Below are 22,094 nucleotides of genomic sequence, written 5' to 3' on the forward strand. Positions count from 1 at the left end.
TCCTTACCCCAAGTGAAAGAGTTCAAGTATCTCGGCAATGTAATGTAATAGCAGCAGGTAAAGTATTCCAGTCAGTTGGGTCTTTGAACATGAACGCTCTTCTGCCAATCAAATGTTTTGCAGAGGGGACAGAGAAATAAATCTGAACAGAATGTCTAACTTGATGATTTGGTGAGTAGGGTACAAAATACTGCTTTAAATAAGGGGGATAGTTCAGATAAATGCATTTAAATATCAGCTAAAGCCAATGCATGTGTCTTCTTACATTTAAAGAAGGAAATGAATGCAAATTGTTTGATGATAAATGTCTCTTGTCAACTTTAAAGATGATAGGGATTCAATGTTGTGTTTTCTGCTTTTTTACGATACCTCCTACACATAAAACAAGTGCATGCAGATTTAAATACAGACTTGTTCAAAATTCCCAATATTGTATTGTATATGTATATGTATATATGTACATATGTATATGTACAGTATATCACAGGCATGTCACTGATTTGACTGCACTGAGTCGTGTCTCACTTTGAGAATTTTAAGTAAAACTTTCTAGTTCTAGTCAAATATAAAACAAAAATAAGACACTTTCATACGTACACATATTAACTGAATTAGCTTAAGAGGATTTGATCCTTGACGTTTCTTAAAGGACTTAGATTTGACTTGTACTTTAAAAAACTAAAAGGTTTGAAAATCTGCTTTCCCTATACTTGCACTTACTATGTTAAAAGAACATGTATGACTCAGGGTGTTGTATTCTTTAGTGTCTTTTAGATGAATCATTAATGTCTGGATGAGAGCTTTTGGTATACAGTTACACTGCAGTTTAAACACTAGGCTGCATTAGAGTTAGGTCAACAAAACAATACACTTCCAAGTACAATCAACACGAATTCTTGCAACATTAAGAAACAAATACAGAAAAGTCAACTCTGTGATGCTCAGCAGCAAGAGGATTGTAGTTGTACCGTAGAAAACATCTACTGTATACTGGTGCAATGTTTCAGGAGTTGTCTCTGCTTTAATACATTTATATTGCCAGTTTTACAGCCAAAATAATAAATATGTGAATATGTTGTTTTTCAGACTGGAGTACCTGTCAGCTGAGTCCTAACGCTGTGTGTGGGAGCGGCATCAAGACCCGGATGCTCGACTGTGTTCGCAGCGACGGAAAATCAGTCAATATGAAGTTCTGTGAGGAGGTGAGACGTGCAAGTCCTCCAGCTACTCCCTTTTTTACTTTGACTTTTGGTTTTTTGGCGAGTTTAGTTTTCACTATTCTTTTTCTGGACACACTCATTTTTCTTAATGACTTTATCACATCACTCATGCATTATATTACCGTCACCGTACAGTACTTTGGCCCCTCAGCAGCACCATTTCTCAGTAGTATTCCCATGCAGAGATTGTTGTCATTGCTTCGGGCTGAGCCTTTTATTCATTCATAATGTGTCGGGGCTGGCTGTAATTGTAGCCGGCGGGCTGTGGCAGAGCCGTCCCCACAGCTAGTTAACCCTTGGCCCACTTCATCATCTGGCTCATTCACAAAAACACATTGTGTCAGAATGGCTTTCACAGCAGCTTTGATAGTGCAACCTTGCTGGCCTGATGCTGCCCAACATAGTGTGTCCCCTGCCAGAACAAAGGCTTCTGGGAATTGTAGGGCAGAGAGGTCAAGCTGCTTTCAGGCCATAACAGATTGACTTGGCTTTGACACAACTGTTGGTTTGATGATTTGTCATGAATTAACCTCTTTGTTTCATACATATTGCAGTTGAATTTGGAGAAGAAGTGGCAGATGAACATCTCCTGTGTGGTCGAGTGTCCCGTCAACTGTCAGCTGTCAGAGTGGTCCGCATGGTCAGCCTGTTCACAGACATGCGGACTCGAAGGTAAGACTCGAAGATCAACCTTTAAATTGACATAGTTGTTGACATTGAGCTGATATTTTAACCTTGAGTAATTTCCAGTGTGATCAAAGAACTGGCAGCAAGAATAGAAATCTTTAACCTTTTACTATCAACACATCATGTCACACACAAGGTCAGCTGTAAAGCTTGATCTTACAATGATCAATGTACTGATATATATCTATATAATACTTACTATGTGCAATAGTTTGATAAAATCAAAGTAATAATATTAATAATAGATTTATTTTGTTAGCGCTTTTACAGGTGCTCAAAGACGCTTTACAGATATAGTGAAAAGAAAAGAAAGGAACAACAAATAAATATATAGTTAAAGTCAAATAATACAAAATCAATCACACATTAAAAGCCAGATTGAAGAGGTGAGTTTTTCGAAGGTGGTGAGGTCAGTGCAGTCTCTGATGGGTTGTGGAAGTGAGTTCCAGAGGGAGGGGGCAGCGACGGAGAAGGCTCTGTCCCCCCAGGTCCTGTGATTGATGCGGGTGGAGATGGATAGGAGGTCGGCTTCTGATGAGCGGAGGCAACGGGAAGGGGTGTGGTGGTGCAGCAGGTCTGTGAGGAAGGGGGGGGCCTGATTGTTGAGGGCTTTGTGAGTAATGAGGAGGACTTTGAAGTCGATTCTTTGACGGACGGGGAGCCAGTGGAGGTTCTGGAGGACGGGAGTGATGTGGTCTCGGGAGCGGGTGTGGGTGAGGAAAAAAGTAAAAGCAAATACCAGAGCAACCAAATCCAGGAGAAAAGCACCTTAACTGTTGTTAAATAAAAAAATATACATAATAATAATGACAATAATAGTAATACAATTGGTTGCCAAATGTAATTGGGTGGCCCAATTAGATTCTAAGCGTGGGAAAAATTGCTGCGCTACGAGAGATTATAAACTCTTACATTGAAAGCCTGACATTTGTGAAAGTTAAAAGGACACTAGGTATCAATGTGGATGGTGTGATCTCATCCAATTAAAAAAAAAAAGTTATCATTGAAGAGGTCCAACAGCAAGGGTCACATCTATCCCTGGTGTGATTGAGATTAACGTAACACTGTCATCAGGTAGATGACAATAACAGCGTTAATGTAGTGTGGTAATGTGAAGGGGCGGATCTGAGGTTAATTATCATGACTCTCATTAAGATCCAGCGGATATTCTCTTCTAATTATTCCTTGTGTGAGAGTTGATGCAGCTCAGAAAGCCTTGAAAGGTCTCTTCCTGACTGCATCTTTATATGTGTAATTATCCTGCATTTCATGTTTGTTGAACAAAAGGAGGTACAGCTGAAAAAACAGGCCTTACCTTTGGTTGACAGCCCCTTTGCTTCTTGTAACAGGACAAAATCTAAAGAAAATGTCAGCAGTAGACGCCCCAAGTTGTTAATGTATAAATGGATGAATGTAAAGCAGGAACATGCAAGTAAATAACCCTTGCGGTATTGGTTCAACGAGCCTGAATACATTAAGCTTTAAAAAGCATGTGTGTGAGTAAAACATGAATGCTCTGCAAAACATACTAGCTTGGTTAACTTAGAAAAATCCCGTATCAGATGCTTTCTGCTCCCACTGGAGGTTTGCTGGCCAGAAAAACTCACAATAGCAAAAGAGAAGAAATGTTTATTTAAGGGTCTTCCCAAATGGCTGAGGAAAATGTGTCCTCTTGTTGCCTGGTCGTTGTTTCTTGCGGTTCAAACAATGGATTCCGTCCCATTACAGCTTCCTGCTCCTCAGGGCTGTGGGGAGCGCTTTGAAGAAGAGCCACTACAGCGATAGTTGCTAAATCATAAGTTCAAGAAAGGCTGTCGGAGCAAAAGGGGACCTTATTTGATGTGGTTTTGTGTGTAAATGTGTGTGGGATGTTTTCTAGTTGGAACAGGATGTGAGGTTGTACAGTTTGTGTAAATGTGTGGGAAGGCTGAATAGTGTTTTCTGTGTTGAGAGGTGTCGTAGGTTGGTATCGTTGTGCTCTGATGTGAGCATATTTCTGGCAAGGCAGGGTGAAAAACGAGAATGAGATATGCAACATATGAAGGGTTCCCAGGGCGGTTTAAAACAGGAAGATAGAAAGGTTGCATGTGAGCAGAAAGTGTTTAGTTTTCCAACTAATTCATAGCTTCAATTCTGCACTTAAATCAAAGTCTCCAAGGTGTTTGCGGCTTTAATATTCAAGATTTATCTTGAGAGTTTGCTGATTGATGTGGATGAAAGCCATTTTACTCAAGTGGACCAAGAACCAATCAAGATGGCAGAGAACAAGTGCTGTGTTTCAGACCATTTAGAAAAGCCTGCTCTGTTAAGTGAAGTGCTCTTTTCCAGGGCAACATCAATTGAATGCATTCAAAAGAAACACATTCATTTTAAATAAGCTGTTTACAGAATGAATGGATGACTGCTGTGCAAACCGCAGTGGTCACTTTATATGCCAAAATCAGTCTGCATTTGTTTATTGTGCATTTAAAACACAGCCACTAAGAAAATGATCTATCATGTCGGTGGAAAAACTAAACTCAAGTTTTAATACTGGCACACACCCTGTAGTACAATTTTAAAATAGACTCACTGGTGTTCTGTTTACCCCAATCATCTTGCTTTCTGTCATTTTTGCTTTCTTTCACAAACATTAAAGATACAATTCTAGGGCTTTAACAAAGTGTTCAAAGCTTTATTCGTGACTTTGCCATTCAAATCTGTATTCAAATGTATTTGTCTTTGTATTTATATTCATCATTTTTTTTATTTCAAAGATGAATCACTTCAAGTTGAGGATTTAAAAAAAAGTATGTACATTAAGTATGACGACAGACATTTGAAGCCTTATTAGAAAACCTTAATAGAAGCCTTGTATAGTATGTAGAACAAAAGACAATTGGTACAGATCTGTATAGTACATAAAACACTGAAGATGTCCTGTGTGTTTTCTCCAGGTAAGATGTGGCGGCAGCGGGCGGTGGTCCAGGCCTCGCAGGGCGACGGCCGGCCGTGCTCCCCCCAGATGGAGCAGTGGAAGCCCTGCCCCGTGCGGCCCTGCTACCGCTGGCAGTACAGCCCCTGGTCCGAGTGTCGGGTGGAGGTACGCCAATAAATAATTAAATGATACCATAATCCAGGAGCATTACATTTGAATGATCACATCGACCTCTGTCAGCTACATGAAATGCAGTTTTGACAGGTCCCTGGCACTGCTGAGATCAATACGCACATGAATTTGAGCCAGAAAGTGGATTTTAGAAGGCAGAAATATTAGAACCTGAAAAAAATGATGGAGTCTTTAGTATTGATGAACAACCCCATCAAATCCATGTGCATACAGTTGGGATGGACAGTAAAAATCAATCTAATGCACCTTTAACGCTGATGGATTACTGTATTTCAATGCCTTTGCCAAAAAATGTGGCAGCCTTTACACTTCATCTTGAGTTGTGTGACACCGGGCCGGATCATTAAAAGAGTCTGCTGCATCGCTTTATAAGACATAAGAGAAAACTTCGTAAGAAGGGGTTAGTTTTATGGGACTACAGGGAGACATGATGCCTTTTATAATTAATTTAGGTCATTTCCTTCCAATTAACTCTTTCAAGTGCCAAATAATCAATGAAGACTTATAATGTGAAGCAGCAAGTGAAGTGGACTCAAAGCCTTGAGGTATCTTCAGCTTAGATTTATTTGAAGTCCACCAAAAAGATGTCAAAATCTTCTTTTTTGTTGATGAACTGAATACAAATATGACAAGATAAGTGTTTGAATACTGAGCATCTCTGTGCATACTTTAATTACATGTCTGAGTTATTTCTGCTTTTATTTCCCAATCTTGACTGAAAACTTTTGTCTGTTCAGAAAGATTTTAAATATTATTCACAGTGACTGGTATTGATTTTATAATGGAACTCAATAGAAGATTAATTAAAAAATGTTCCATTATATTTCAGTGTTGAAAGGCTTATCAGTCACAAATTTCAATTATTTGGTATGTGAAAAGTATTTCATACAGTTGAATACAACATGAATACTGTATATACTTCAACATAAGATCAAGCAATCGGTATATTGTAATAAGGACAAGCCTGTCTTTGTATATCCAAATGACTTTAATTGTCACCATTGTTTTACTCAATTCAAATCACTGATGGACAAAATCTGCACCCATAGATATAACAAACCCATTTTGGTTCCTGTAACTCCCCTCTCTCACTGCCGTAACTCATCATCCTCCTTCTTCTTCTGTCCTGTCAGAATGTGGTGTGTGGACACGGTACACGCTACAGGAACCTGACCTGCTACGTGTCGGACGGCTCCAGAGAAGGAGAAGGCAGTTTGGTGGACGAGGAGCTGTGCAACAGCCTGAAGCTGGCCGTGGACGGAGACACTGAGATCGTCCTGAAAGAGGCCTGCAACCTGCCCTGCCCAGGTAATGACACTGACTCTGTAGACTCTTTGAAATGTCATCTAAAGACATTCCTGTTTGGGTAACTTGTGTGCTTTTATTCTATTTTGTTCTATATTTGTATTGTGTTTTTATTGTGTGTTGTGTTTTTCACAATGTATTGTGTTTTTAGCACTTGTTAACACGTGGCTTGTGTGGTCATTTCGTCTTTTATGATTCGTATGATGTTGTAATGCTTTGTCAAGCCCTTTGTAACTATGTCTGGGAAAAGCGCTTTATAAATAAACTTGACTTACTTACTTACTTAATGATACTTTCAAAATGTGGTCGGATTGAGCTTGCTGTGCTGCACGAGGTACTATTACCTTACTACGATTATTTTCAAAACCCCTTTCATTGATTTCAATTTAAAGCTGCACGATTATGGCCAAAATGTAAATTACAATTATTTTCATGAATGTTGCGATCACCATTATTCGTGATAGAGGGTTAATGAGGCCAAACAAATAATACATCCCCTCAGCCCAGTCAAATCTTTGACAGCAGTTGTTCAGAGCTCTTTACAAAGGTCTAGGTGATATATAAATCAAGATGATTGATTTATTGATTAGTGAAATATTCCATTATAACTCTGCTTTGCATTGCAGATCTGCTCTCAGTACAAACCAGAAGACAGTCAACACTAGTCAGCAGTTTGAATTATATCAAAAAGCAGCCACTAAAAATACTTTGGTTACAGGGTGGAGTTTATTATCTCTAACCAATAGCACTCAGTATGTATTCATGACCTTTAAAGTGAGTGGAAGGAGAATACCTGGGACAGAATAAATGGACTACATTATACAGCTGCAGATGCTTTGAATGCCATTTTATGCGAGTTCAATTTAATGGTAGGTACAGCATTTAATTTCCTGTCGGAAGCCCTCTACTCTCTTTTGCAAGGAAGCAAGTCTTCATTCATACTCGACAAGAAGATTTGGGTCTCGTATTGACTTCCATTTTTACCTATTTTCTCCCAGTTAACTTGATGTCTTTCCTTACTTTTTACCATTAAGGATACACTTAGAAGTCTCTCTTGAAGATGGCAAAACACTAGTGCATTTGTCCTTTACAGGCCCTCTATCAGTGAATGTTGTTAGTGGTGTTTGTCGAAACGCCAGAGGCACCATTGCCCTTAGGTTTTTTTCAGTTTTATGTGAAAGGCACAAACTACTTGGACCACCTGGTCTTTAAATGAAATAGACCGAAAAGCGAAATTCAATTTATTTCGTTTTTACAGTTTTGAAACATCGTAGCAAAGTGATTTAAACACACACACACACACACACACGCACGCACGCGCACGCACGCACACACACACACACACGCACACACTCACACAGATAAAATAGCACAGAAAAAAGGGGTGCAATCAATAATCTGTGTGGGCGAGATAACAAAAACCCTGAGGGCTGATACAAAGAAAAGATGGCAAGCTGAGCAACAGCCTCAGAATAACAATCTGATGTGCTGTAAATGACAATAAAGTGCAAATGTTATGCATTTATTCATCTCACATCTGAAAGATGATGTTGATTGCGAGAAAGACAGATTGAAGAAGTGTTTTTAACGCCAATTATAGGGCATGGCTTATACGAATTGAGGTGCTGATACATACTTGTTTTACTGGCAATTCAAAGGGATTTCAATATTACATCAAAGGCTTAAAATAAGAAATACAATACAATGCACTTATACAGAGCTGCTCTCAGGTTAAACCAGCAGAAACCAGAAGACACTTTGCGATGCATGACACAGTCAACACAACAGCGAAGTCTTAGTGGATAAGGACTATTAAGGAGAAATGTCATGTTATCTTGTGTAACGTTGGCTAGGGCCGGCTGGAGTGTAAACCGACCCAAATTCAATTAGGAGCCCGACAGATTAGCTCAGGTTATTTTGAGCTGTCTACGACCTTGTCCACACTTTAGTCCAATACTACACTGGGTTTGGTTTTGGAAAGGTGTTTTCAAAGGAACAGCCATCTAAACATCTGAGATACTGAGTATGGCCCCATGCACTCTGCTTCAACATGTACAGTATAACGTATACATATCTTAATAATGACTTGACATTAACTGTTCAGGAAAAGGGTTGAACAGCATAGATTCGTGTACACAATTTTTAAAGCCTTGTTTGATATATGCCTTTTTAAACTGTGCATTGTTGTTCAGTAGACTCGGGTGTAGAAATCAAACAGTATAACAAGAAGGATGTCATGTACCATTTGGTTGATTTTACCACCCAATGCTTGTTAGTTAGCCATGTGTGCACACATTTTCCGCATGGGTAGCCCCAGCGGGTAACAAACCCTCAAACCTGGCACTGCTGGTTTTTCATGTCAGTGAGTGAAGAGCACTGTCTCTGAGATGGACATCTGTTGGGATTAACCTGACAAAAAGCAAAAATAAATGTCAAATACAGTATTAAACAATACACTGATGCATAGTTACATTTTATAATTGAATTTCCTATAGTGGTTTATTGCTGAGGTTTGAAAACAAACCAACCCGTCTGGCATTTTGATTGATATTACTTTGCCAAGCTTTGTGTCCCTAATTTGTCCTGATTCAACTAACAATGAATCATTTATTTATTTCAATGGAAGGGTTGTTTTATTTTAAATAGCAGAAGCAAGGGTATTAAGGACAAGCCTTCATCAATTCAATATATTCCATGTAAGGCAAATGGCATTAAATGGCCTATTGATCCCTCTTTGATTGGCAGGCAATGTCTGAGCTCTGCAGTGCAAGAGCAACAACATATCAGCTTAGCGCCAAGGATGTCAACCCCTGAAAAACTAGAGGGAGAATCTCACAGATGGGATTATCACTTCAAAGGTCGCGTCTGATGACTTGTTGTCAGGTTTTGTGATGGAGGCTTGTCAGGTGCTGGGTTTTATGTTGCTCTGCAGCCTCAGAGACAGACAGGTGAGCTCTGCCCAGCTCCTGACAGACAGAGTCCAGCCTGTCTGCAGCTCCAAAGCTTCACTGCTCCTCCAACAACCACAGCACTGCTTTCATATTCTCAAGGTGCAACCTCGACATTGTGTGACACACAGAACATTGAACATCAGTATTTTCTTTTGGTAAATAGGGCAAATGTACAAATGGTTTCCATAAGAAAAGATGGGATGCTGAACTCCCAATGTATGATTCCGCCTGATAAGAAGGGTGCATTTTCCCACATTGCAGCTTAAATATAAATCAGCGATCCCTGAAGGCAGATTTTTTTGTTACTTGCTTCTGCCAAAACACAAAAATAGGAATAGATATTCGAATTTTCAACTCAACTCAAAATGTGCAAGTGCTACTGTCTATATTAATTTAATATGTTAAGAGTGGGGCATGTGTTTCCACTCATGGGTTTTGGAAAGGGAAAAAAAGCTCATCAGATGTCTGCTGGTCCCCAAGATGGAAAACACTGAGAAACGCTGCCCTATATAACGAGTCAGTCCAGCCCTTTTTGCCAAACTGCAGGAGCACTGAATGATCAAACAGCAATCAAAAGCACAGACTGTTTTCTGCGCAGGGACATACTGTAGTTTGATTTGGGAGGAAATTCAAGTTTGTGCAGAACCGGGGACAGCTTGGAAATCCTGGCATACACACACACACTCACACATACACACACACACACACACACTCTTAAATGCACAGCCACCCTTGACCCATGTTGTATTTCCCCTGCTGTTTGATGAGCTGCACTTGTCAGCTTGGATTAAAACCAATCCGCCCTCTCACTAACACCTCCCTCCTTCTGAAACTCTTCAAAGCATCTCAACCATCATGATTTAATATGTAAATAGATATTCGGTATACTGCGTACCTTAACGTCTCATTAAAAAACTGATTAAACTGTTCGCATACATAGATTAATAGTTAAACATTGCCTAAGCACTGCCAAAAGTATAAGATCTGATTTCCATCAGAAGACCCACACTAATGCTGCAGTGCAGATATTTCTGCATATCTTAAACAGCTTTCTAAAAGTCTAAAAAGAGCTATGAAAATCAGTCAAAAACAAGAAGATACAACAACAGATTGAGGACACATAAAAATGAATATTGGACATGAAGTAAAACGCATCTAATCTTTTAAATCTAGATGTGAATTCTGATTCTGTCAGTTAACCTCCATAGGCAGGTCTTTCCAAATAATTGGGGCCCTGATGTCAAAAACCTGGTCACATTTGAGTTTTAGTAGAAGGGCCACCCTGCCGGGGGATCTGAGGCTGCACACTGGCTTTCAGGAAATTAAAAGATTGAAGATATTGCTCAAAGCTAGACTGAGACATTTTATTTTACAGGTCAGACAGTCATTTCAAATGTTCCAGACTGAACAGATAAAAGTGAACAGAGTGACTCAGTTTAAATTGTTTAAGGTGAACCTGTTTTATCTTGGCCAAGCTGATTGTATTGTTGTCCTACTAATTGAACTGATTATGTGCATAGTAACAAACAGGCAATTAGCCAAAGAGTATTTTCATAATCAATTAAGGAAGCAGTAAAACCTCACACTGTGGAAACTTGAACCAGAGGCACATTTAGTTTGAATTATTTCTGCTCTCCCTTACAATATCAGTCCCAGCAATGATGTATTCTGTCTGTTTGCCCCCTGCAGGTGAATGCTACCTGTTGGAGTGGTCAGACTGGAGCTCCTGTGTTAGTGTCTGCGCCAAAGGGGCCGGCGTGGACTTCGGTTCTGTTCAGGTTCGCTCTCGGGCCGTGTTGGCCCAGGAGCCGGAGAACCTGCAGCTCTGCCCCGACCAGGCCTGGGAGTCTCAGCCCTGCACAGGTGAGAACTCTTTTAAGTCTCCAATTACACTCTTTTTCATCAATATATTAAAGGTCTCAGATATATACAAAAATGTCTCTGAAGTGTTTGGCTCCAAATACCAAACAGATCATTGCAGCGTGCAGGGCTGATTCTCTGTCTGTTACTTTAGATGAAAATAAGGAGCCACTCCCCACGCCCCTCTGAGAGATATTTGGTTAAAAAGAACACAATGGTGCTCTAGGAGGAGATTCAGGTGATAAGGTGGGCGGGGTTTACCTTGGTTGGCGATTTACACAAGCCAAAACATCGTTATGACATCATAAAGTGGCCAAAATCTGATCAGCCCATTTTCAGACAGGTTTTTATATAAATGTGTCTGGACAAAAAGTGAGCAAATCTTTTTTCCTGAAACTTCCAGAATCTCTTTACACAGATGGGACACGTGTTTATGTTTAAAAGACATGAAAAAGTGGATTTTGCATAATAGGTGACCTTTAATAAGAGCAAGGTATTTTAATTACATGCCAAAAAAGCCAGCAGGCCCGAACCGTGATTTATTCATTAACTTTATTTTGCCTACAAGTTCTTTATTGTACGATCATGGAGAAGTGAAGTCTGCCTCAGCTTTGGTTGAAGGCAGGAAACCCGGATGGGGTTCTTGTCAGTGTATCAGCGGGATAACACAGAGAGACACTTGCACTCAGGGTCATACCTGAAGGCTTTTTAGTCCTCCATCCATCTGAACTATGTGTTGGGCTGTGAAAGGAAACTGGGACACCAGAAAAAAAACCCACATAGAACTAGGGCTGGTGTAATAGCTTATAAATAATCTCTTGATATGTTTAGGCGTCGCCAGTATACAGTATATCATGCGATTTTCTTAAATAACATTAGTGTTTGGTTTAACTGCCCAAGGCTTATGACTGTTGCAGCATGGTCATTCTTGTAAATAAATCTGAATTTTAAAGGGAACACAGCTCGTTTACAATCTTTTTAGCCGGCTTTTATTATGAAATTCAGAATGACCTGGTATTTTCCGAGTGACACTCGCATGGTTTGCTATTATCTTAAAGTCAGACTGTGGAAACAGGAATGTTCTGAATGATATTCTGAGGTGCATTTCTGTCATTGTAAAGTAAGATTAGTCTTTGCAAATGGATTCTTTACAGTTAAGTTTGACTAATTATTCACATATTTGAAAATCATTGCGGTTTCAAATTAATATATAGTTATATTTTTATATTCAACACGTTCATTGGAAGGTCTTCATCATTTATTTTTAAGTTTGCACAGCAATGCATGGCACAAACATTTACAACAATCACTTGGGGGCTAGTTTGATGGCCCTTTTGGAGGAGGCTGGCGTCTTTCATTATAGTTTTCGAATTTGATGTGTTTAAACTTGTTCTGGTGCTTCACTTCTGTCGTTCTCACTTTCCCCGATCCCTTGTTCTCTCCAGATACAAAAACAGAAAGCTTAAACGTCAAGCACACTCGCCCAGGAGTGTGTGTTTCTGAGAGGGAGAAAGAAACAAAGCTAATTTCCTGCCGGGGGCTTTAAGAAATGATGTGACAACTTGTACTCTATGTTTTAAGATATAGTCATTTTTTACATCCCACGAGAAAAAGCCACAATACGATGAGTATATCCGATATACCGCCCACACTTAAAGAGAACCCAGTTAGTGAAGAAGGGATTTGCAGCTGGAATCAGATGATGGTTTTTCTTCCTGGCAGGTGACAGTGTTACCACTGAGCCACCTTGGTACAAGGCTGAAAAAACTAAATCACTATCTACTGCCATCTCTTTGTTTCTCCTCCGTGCACTCGGGTCAATAGTCGCCCTCCTTTTCTCCAGTCAGATCTCAAAACGGAGGAAACCCCCGCGCTCATTTACTGTTGATCATTGCGGTTCCTGGGGCGCGTTAATCACCCATTAGGTGCAGCGTGGGCTGTAAATCACCAGCATCACCACCAAAGCTCAGTAGCCATGGGGTCATTCTGTAGAGCGGACGCCCCCCCCCCTCTTCGTCTCCTCCCGCTCTTCCTCTTCTTCCTCCCTGGCTACTGTACACATCCCCACAGCAGTCTTCAGCAGCCTGACCTGCTTTCACAGCAGCACTGAAGGCTCAGGGGGAGGAGTGGCCCAGTAGAACCAGTAAAGGCAGGGGAGGAAGAGGGAGAGGAGCGAGGGGGAAAAGAAAGGCGGTGACGGAGAAAGGGAGATCAAATAGTAACATTAAAAAGGAATCTTGTGGGGGCGCCCCAGTGGTGTAATGGTTAAGATAGAAACCACACAACCGCTGTGACTCCTGGGCTGACTCTCTCCCGTGTTTCCTGTCTCTGTTCTTTACTTCTTTCTGCTCTATTGGTCATAAAGGTTTGTTTTGCAACAAGTAGAGAACAGCAGTCCTGTTATAAGAGCACATCCAACTAACAGCTTAAAAGGACTATATCTACTTTCTGTGTAGATGTGTGAGGTTATTAGTTATCGACTGGTTGAATAACAAAAACCAGACAATCCACGCCTCAGTTATTATTAGTCATCGCTGTCACTGAAAAATAACTATTAGTTCATATCGAGGACAAGAGAGCTTAGGGAGGGGTAGATGAGGAGAAAAAAAAATGAATTTAATAAAAAACCTTTTTTTTCTTAGGTAAGGGATAAATACTGTATTTCTCAATCCAAAGTGAGAGAAATGTGAATATCTCTTTGGAAGGCTCTACAGCCACACTAGCGGCTGTACTTTGGCACAGTGCTGCTTTGAGCTAAATGCTAAACAGCTAACAATGACAATTTAATTGTGCTGATATCATAATTAGCAGGTATATTGTTTTCTTTGAATCGTACACTTACAGTATATGCAGAACATGTTTTGGCAATCCACCTCTAGATGTTGAAGTATTCCCCTGGATAATAAGTAATCGTTGAGCTGCTGGTGGTGCTCGCTTGGCTAAAGGGTGAATAATAAAGTCAAACCCCTCTCAGTCCATTTTTGAACAGTCCCTCACCGCATAAACTGAATAGCAAATGTGTTTTCACCGATTAGTGACCGTGGAATCAGGGATAATGGAAGGTAAAGCCAACACAAATCTGCTGTTGGTTTATAGACTTAAAAATAGCCATCTATTCTTTAACAGAGGCTTTCATTATGGTATGTGATTTTAAAGGGGGCTAACTAGTGACATTATCTCTGCTTCCAGAGCGTCTGGTCCTCTGAGAAATATTTCAACAATAGTAAAACTCTATTCTGCTCGTAAAGATGGTGGGAAGTGCTGGCTGAAGTGAGTGATTCAATGATACGTTAACTTATTGGAGAAATTGCCTTTGCTGTACCAAAGCACAAAAAGGCAGAGGAATGAGAAAAGTGAAGAACATAAAGGGTGAAGTTGTCGCAGCGGCAGACAAATCGTCCTGTGAAAGCTGCAGATAGAGCCCAGCCATCGACTGGAGCTTTGATACTGTACCCAAGCCGATTGAGAACAGATATTTCCTTTGTTCAAGGTTAAATTGTTCATTTACCAAGCCGAAAGGCCTGGACAGATGATTGGTTACACAGGACTCCATAGGGAAATATGGTCATTTACTGCACTGATGGAGGTATTGATAAAGTCGTAATAGCATTGATAGAAAGTCATTAAGCAAAAGCTCTTACTGAAGATTAAAACATTGAACTGGACCTCTCTGTGAGGACACGCTGATAGTGATATTATATGACAGCAGCCTATTATAGAACCATAACTTAGCAGCTGCTTTATTAATCCGTCACTCTTCTGATTAATGGTCTTCACTGCAGACTCCCACTATACAGTCTCTATAGATGTTGATTGCTTTTTATTTCTCTCTCAGGGGGCCAATGTTACGAGTACAAATGGTTCAGCGGCGGCCGTCAAAACTCCACCCGCCCCTCTATCTGGTGCCAGCGCTCCGATGGACTCAATGTCACCGGTAAGGAACTCTGAGTGTCACGATGGAGCTTGTATTATAGTACATTAAACACGTTTTTTTTTTAAGTTACTGGTTCTGCACAACTTACTTAAATAAACCTGGTGCATTTAAATATGATTACATGATTAACAAGATAGGAGAGTAAAGAAAACGTGTTTCTTCCCACAAGAGCAGGTTTGATCAGACCTTACTCTAATGTTTGCACTTTATTCATTTCAACTGCTTGATGATTTTACCTTTTCGGATACTCTCTATTTATTGATTTGGTTCATGAATACTGAAAAAGAAGCCTAAAGCCCGAACCCAAAGACCTTAAATGTGCTCTTTTTGTCAGAGCAACAGTAACCAAAAACCCCAGATATTCAGTCAAATATCTTTATCATACTAGCTTTAGAAACTAGCAAATATAAAAAGGACTTAAAGTAGTTAATACATTGTTCTCTGTGTCGATTGACTAACCAATGTATTGTTTCAGCTCTGAAAAGTATTCCAAAAACCAGAGAAAAGCTAAATAAATATGGGTTGTATGGTTTCAAAGTGGTTTATATGGGTTGAACTGGATAGAGTCTGCAGACACATGACTAGACATGAGGGGCTGTAAGTAGATCTTTGTTTATGTAGAAAGAGTGAAATGATTTTGGAAACATCAACCGATAATATTTGGAGCTGATGAGTTTAAATGTATCTGAAAGTGAAACACTGACATGTTGCAGCAGTCTGCAGCTCAACAGTTTGTCCCCATCAGTAAGTGGCAGGTTTATGTAGGAGGAAGAATTGACGCAACACATGTCAGAAATATAACACTCTTTGGAAAGAAAACAAGGGGCCTATTTCTATATGGAGCGAAGGTGGTGGGCGATGTCTGCCTGTACAGCCCGTCATCTCTGCACACACAAACATGTGGTTTCCTACTTTCAATGGTTTCAAAAATAAACCTGGCAACATCAACCTACATTTATATCCAAACATACGCTGTGTTTAAAATGAAAAATAAAATGGTATTACTTGAGGTCACAAAGGCAGGATATCTGGCAGGACACACAGATAATGTTGATGTTGTGTTCCTCTCAAACAACATTTACTCTGCCTGATTTGATTGTGTTCTTACCCACAGGAGGTTGCCCTCCTATGAACCCTCCAGTGGATAACAGCTCCTGTGACCCTCTCTGCCTCATGCCCAAGTCTTTCTGCAGTGAGGTGAGCAGCTCTTTGTTCTCATATCTGCAGTTTTGACTGCATATAGAAAAAAAATGAAAAAGAAAATCTCGTAGAGAAAAATGTGGTTTACAGACAAAAATGCACAATAAAAAACAGGGTAAACTGAATAAAAACAATAAGAACGACGTATATATGAAAGCACAGGTTCTCTGGATGAATGGCAGTGTCTCTACTCGTTCTGACACTCTGCTGCCAGAATTGAATTTGAATGCAGCAGGGAATAAAATGATGGCAGCATGAAGATGTAAAACCCATTTTCCCTTAGTGTCACTCACCTCCGCTGCATAGAAATCAGGACAATACGTTTTAGATTATCCAGATTCAGCAGATGGCCTGTCTCAAAGTTTATCTTTTTGTATATCTTTTTCAAACTGATTTGGACCTTGTGTTGTTATCACCCAACAGACCTAGTCACTACATAATAAACAAATCATCTGATGAGAAGCACACTTAGGACCAGCCTGATCTTCCCTACACAGTTAAATAAACCGAAACACATGCAGCCTAATACAACAGTCCTGCATTGCATCATACCTTCATTAAGGATATATTTTTTTATACTTACTGTTTAAGAGAGACGTGTATCAACTATATGGTAATGAAGGAGTATGTATACAAGTTTCTAGGAACTATAATTGATGATTTCTGAGGTTTTTTCTTTTAGAAACATATCTTGCTTTCCTTTAAGGCCTAAGGGCGATTTGTTGCATCCACCTGTATTTCGGCGCTGGACAATGGCCAATTTGTATACATGCAGGCCTAGATCCCCTAGATACTGTCTTCAATGGAGCACTGAGATTTATTTCAAAACTCAGAGTCCGATCTCGTCAGTGCTCTTTTATAATCAGGTTTGATGGTCTGTCTTTCACACCCCCGTAGACTTAACTATTTGCATATTTGTATAAGGCTGTTCTTGGACTGCTCTAAATATCTAATATAAAACTAAAATAAGCTTTTTTCTTCGCTCTCAGGACACTTCCTACTAACTGCCAGGAAAGTCTGTACTGAAATGGGAAAAGCACATTTAAATATATGGCTCCTCCAGCTTGTAATCGATTCCATAATCACCTGAATCCTCTGGAGCTGGTCTCTCTGGATGCATTTCAAGGGATTCTTAATGACTGGTTTTGAATGTTGTCCAATGTTTTTTTATGTTTTTATTATTATGTAAATATTTTTTAATTTATTTTAAAGTCATGTTTATGTCACTAACGGTGTCACTGACTTTCTTAGTCAGGACACTATTGAAGAAACATATTTTTTATCTCAGTGAGTCTTTTAAAGCTGGGTACAACATGTTAAATACAAATAAGAATAGCAGGAGTTATACTGAAATACATTTCTAAAAGAAAATTGTTCACCACATTTATAGCAGTCTAAAAGACAGAAACAGCTATATTTATAATAAATACTGTCCCCAGACTTGCTCTTTCTTGAAGCTAATGCTCAGTAAACAATATTAATTAACCTTTCTATACCAATGTCCAAGGCATCTTCCACAACAACAAAAAGCACCCTTCGATTCATTCACTTCCATCCTGACAAGCCCCTTCATGATTCGATGTACTGTAACAACATGATGCTGCGCTGCCCCCTGCAGGCTGCTGTGTGCGTGTGTGAGGAGGGCTTCACAGAGGTGCTGTCCCCCGTGGGGCAGCTGGATCAGTGCGCCCCCATCCCAATCCTGGAGATCCCCACAGCGGGGGACAAGAAGGGGGACGTGAAGACCAGTCGTGCCATTAACCCCACGCTGCCCAGCACCCTCCAGCCAGGACGCAGCGGGCGGACCTGGTACCTGCAGCCCTACGGACCAGGTCAGACCACCAGGCTACAGGCACTCACTTTATTCTGTTGCTGTCAAGTGAAAACCTTTTATCTCTTAACGGTCATGTTTTGGGGAGCAAACCCTGCCTTAATGTACTCTTATAAGGCTCTTATTTTCTGCCGGTTGTCCAGAGATAGCACGAGTACACACATCCTTTACTCAAGTAGAAGTACAGATACTCATGTTTAAAAATGCTCTGGTAAAGTAGAAGTACTGACTAAACATTTTTACTCAATTAACAGCAAAGAAGTATGGGCTTTGAAATGTACTTAAGTAAAAATTACCCATAACTACCAACTGTTTTATAGAGTACCTGACCTCCCTTTATATTCATAGAACAATAATGTCATTGTTAGCTAATGAATGTTTCCATGCTGAACAACGGCAACATGACAACGTTTTCATTGGTCCCTCCTCTTTAGAAAAGACCAGGAAATGATGGATACACGGATTGTGTTCAAATCAATAGGAACGCAATGACTCTAAATAATAATGATCACGCCACCAAACACAGATTAAAACTAAAGGAACAAGCCTGTTTTGAAAATGCAAGAAGTAGAAAGTACAGGTATTTGTGTCGTCAGTATCAGTGTCAAAAAGTAGTGGAGTAAAGTATTGATACCAGAAAAATGTACTTAAGTACAGTAACAAAGTATTTGTACTCCACTACTTCCCACCTCTGCGGTTGTCAAATCCTAATAAAAGAAACCACCAACAAAAGAAAAGTCAGAAAAGTGGAGGAAGTTCAGAAGGATTTGGACTTTGTATGTTTTATGTTTGGGGAAATGTTACTCTGACAATACTGTATTGTCAGAGTAAAACATGTTGGACTCTTTTTTTGTTGGTGGTTTCAGTTATTAGGATTTGAAAACCGGCAGAAAATAAGAGCCTTTGAATAGTACATTAAGACAAAGTTCATTCCCCAAATAAATCAATCTTACAACAGCCAAAAAATGATGAAAATCCCATTTAGCTAATGGCTATAAATCAGCTTATATTGGCAACAAATGTGCAACAACTTGCACAAACACTGTCACCCTGCCAAGATAAATGTGAGTAAACAATCACACATCATTTCTTAATCCCCCACTTGAAATCCCGACTTGAATCACTGTGTATGGTAGTTTCAGGAACTTGTTTTGGGAATATTTGAACTTGCAGCAGTGGATAAGAAAAACAAGTGCCTTTAAGTTTATCTGAAGGGAAAAGGTTTAAGGAAGCCACATTTCTCCAACCTGCAGAGCACTGTGTAATCCATGAAGTGAAGTTAAGTCATAAAGCTGAGAGGTTTTCATAAGACGGCAACAGAATGCACTTTACTTCCAGTCTATGTTCGGCAGACTTAGTGTCGACAGATCTAATTAACATCAGGTTTAACATATTTGGTCTTGCATGACATAAAACTGACTCATTAAAACAATATTTCCCGTCTGTTCTGATGAATGTTTGAACCTCTGAACTGCTGCTACATTAAGCTTTGAGAGCTGCATCTGCACACACTGTTGTGACTGATGGTGCATGACAGCAACATAAACACTAAGGATGCAAAAGTGCACAACAGACTCAATTAACGTCTGTCAGGAGCAGGAACCTCAGACACCATCTCATACAGTAACCTTTGTACCGCTTGTCTTCCAAATGCTTGTTTTACTTAATAACGGTGAGCTTTGAGAGAAGAAAAAGTTAGACTTAATTGTTACAATGTCATTTTTTCTTGTATGCCTCAGGTACCTATAACATATGTACTAGTTCCAACTTGTGCGTTACTGTTGGTACAGCTGAGCAAAACAAGATAACTGTATTTACAAATTGGCATTTTGGAGAAAATAAGAAATAAAGAGTTCTTATTTTAAGCAGCAATAAGAAATAAGTTGAAAAAAGTCGTGTTTAGAGGAGAACCCTGATCAGAGCTATGGTACCTGGCAGGGTTGGTAGAAGAATAATAATAATATATCGATGCATTTATGTGTACACCACTTTAATTGTGTTGAAGACTTGATCAATATGGAGTTCATTTGAACTACTTTATATAGTCACTATCTAAATCCATACAAATACATCATCATGTATAAATGTATTTATTAACTTACAACGTGAAAACAAGTGTGGGTGAACAAAAGAGAAAGTACAAGGTAGCATAAAATAGCACTTGGGTTTACTCACGCAAAGTTTGAGTTCATCTAAGTTATACTTAAGCTTAGTGCGTGACTACATGTAATTGGTTACATGCCAACACTGGTACATCGTAGTTACACAAAAACATCCTTATTTTTTTCCAGTAAATGCTCACTGTACCTATATTTAAGTACTAGTAATTATTTTGTTCCGACCTGAATCATACAATGAAATGTCAGTGTAAATTGCGGGTTGTATTTTTAAAGATAGTTTCTGGGAAATAGCAGCACAAGTGTACAAAATGAATGAGTTGTTGCAGCCTTTAATGGCTGTGAGTGCACCCCGACAGAAGAACTGACGAGCCTCCTTCTCCACAGATGGGAAGCTGAAGATGTGGGTGTATGGTGTAGCAGCCGGAGCCTTTGTGCTCCTCATATTCATAGTGTCTATGATATACCTAGCTTGGTGAGTTGACGAGTTTATTTACCCCTATTGTCATCATCCTCATCATGAAACCAAAGTCTTTACCCTCACCCACTTTGAGTCAAAGCTCCTCTTCCCTTCCTGTCGTCCAGCCATTTTTTGTTTTTGTTTGTCTTATTATTATTTCCGTTTTTATTATTATTTCCGTTTTTTTGCTTCCTTCATGCCACCCTCTGTGTGAGAGCAGCAGCTCCTGTGCCAAGGTGCATCGCTCTCTTAAGGCCCAAGAGTCTGACGCCAATGGGACGGCACTCTGGATGGGCCAAAATGCACATGAGATGATTTACACCTGTCCCGATTGCCAAGAGCACGCTCAAAGCAGCTAATGGAAGGATGTGGAGGGTTCACCCCGCACCCCCCCCCCTCAAAACACTCTCCAGTATAAGTACCTGCTGTCCTTGACCTTTCCCCGTGACCTCTGTCTAAAGTGTCACATGTCCTGCCTGACTAGCTGAGTGAAGGTGCTGGTGCAGGTGAGGACAAACCATCCAGAAATATCTCCTTTAGTCCATTTTTAGAGCGTGTAGACCACAAACCTGGTGCCTCCCTGTTCATTATTCACCTTCTCTTTATACCTGCTTTTAAAGTGACCCACCTCAGATTCATATGTTTACATCTCAACCTTTATTTTTTCCTTTTAAAAATACACACACACAAGGTAAGGCCACACAGATCTGTCAAACCAGGTAGGAATACCAATTGGTTTCTGTAGAATATAATAAAGAGTTTATTAAAACGTCTATTGATTACAAGGTGCTTTACACCAAAGACATAAAGTACAACACATACACAAAATGCTTAAATCATCAGACTACATTAATACTTTAAGAGTAAATCAATCAAAGCAATGAATGATAACACTTTACTTTATTCAACAAAAAACAAAATGAACCTTAATAATATATGGATATTAAGAAGGCCTTCAAAAATGATACTGATGTATTGATGAAAGGCCGTCATTTTTTACGTTTGCTTACCTAATAATGTAGAATCTCGCAAATATGCAAAAAACAACATAGTATAGTATTTGGAATATATGCAAAAAAAAGACATACTGTAGTATAGCATGTCCAAACTTCACAAAAAAACAGCATAATATAGTACGTCGAATACAGGCAAAAAAACTGGAAATAGTTTAGTCTGTCAGAAATATGAAAAACAACACATGTCCAAAAAAGGCAAAAAACGACATATGTAGAAAATATGTCAAAACAAAAACACGTTTGGTAACATTCTTTTATAAAATATTTCCTCAACAGAATCATAAAGCTGGACTGAGTTTGATTAAGGGGAGGTTATTTATCGTTTAACTTAAGTAAATAAGTTCTAAACAAAGTCTCTCTATAAGATGTGATGAATATGATCTGAAAATATCTAAAAGGGAAAT

At 39.5% G+C, this 22,094-nt stretch overlaps 1 protein-coding gene across 1 annotated transcript; it reads left to right on the forward strand.

Annotated features, from left to right (window-relative positions):
* Positions 1 to 1,089: 1,089 nt before the first annotated feature.
* Positions 1,090 to 21,174, forward strand: LOC104968067 (thrombospondin type-1 domain-containing protein 7A-like). Its single transcript, XM_010797625.1, has 10 exons — positions 1,090 to 1,202; positions 1,775 to 1,892; positions 4,844 to 4,989; positions 6,150 to 6,324; positions 10,962 to 11,135; positions 14,968 to 15,066; positions 16,181 to 16,263; positions 17,885 to 18,098; positions 20,602 to 20,689; positions 20,895 to 21,174. The coding sequence occupies exons 1-10, from the start codon at positions 1,146 to 1,148 to the stop codon at positions 21,031 to 21,033; spliced, it is 1,293 nt and encodes a 430-aa protein (XP_010795927.1). The 5' UTR covers positions 1,090 to 1,145; the 3' UTR covers positions 21,034 to 21,174.
* The last annotated feature ends 920 nt before the right edge of the window (positions 21,175 to 22,094 follow it).

The sequence above is a fragment of the Notothenia coriiceps genome, unplaced genomic scaffold (assembly GCF_000735185.1).
Source record: "Notothenia coriiceps isolate Sejong01 unplaced genomic scaffold, NC01 NC01_scaffold00038207, whole genome shotgun sequence".
Taxonomy (NCBI): Eukaryota; Metazoa; Chordata; class Actinopteri; order Perciformes; family Nototheniidae; genus Notothenia; species Notothenia coriiceps.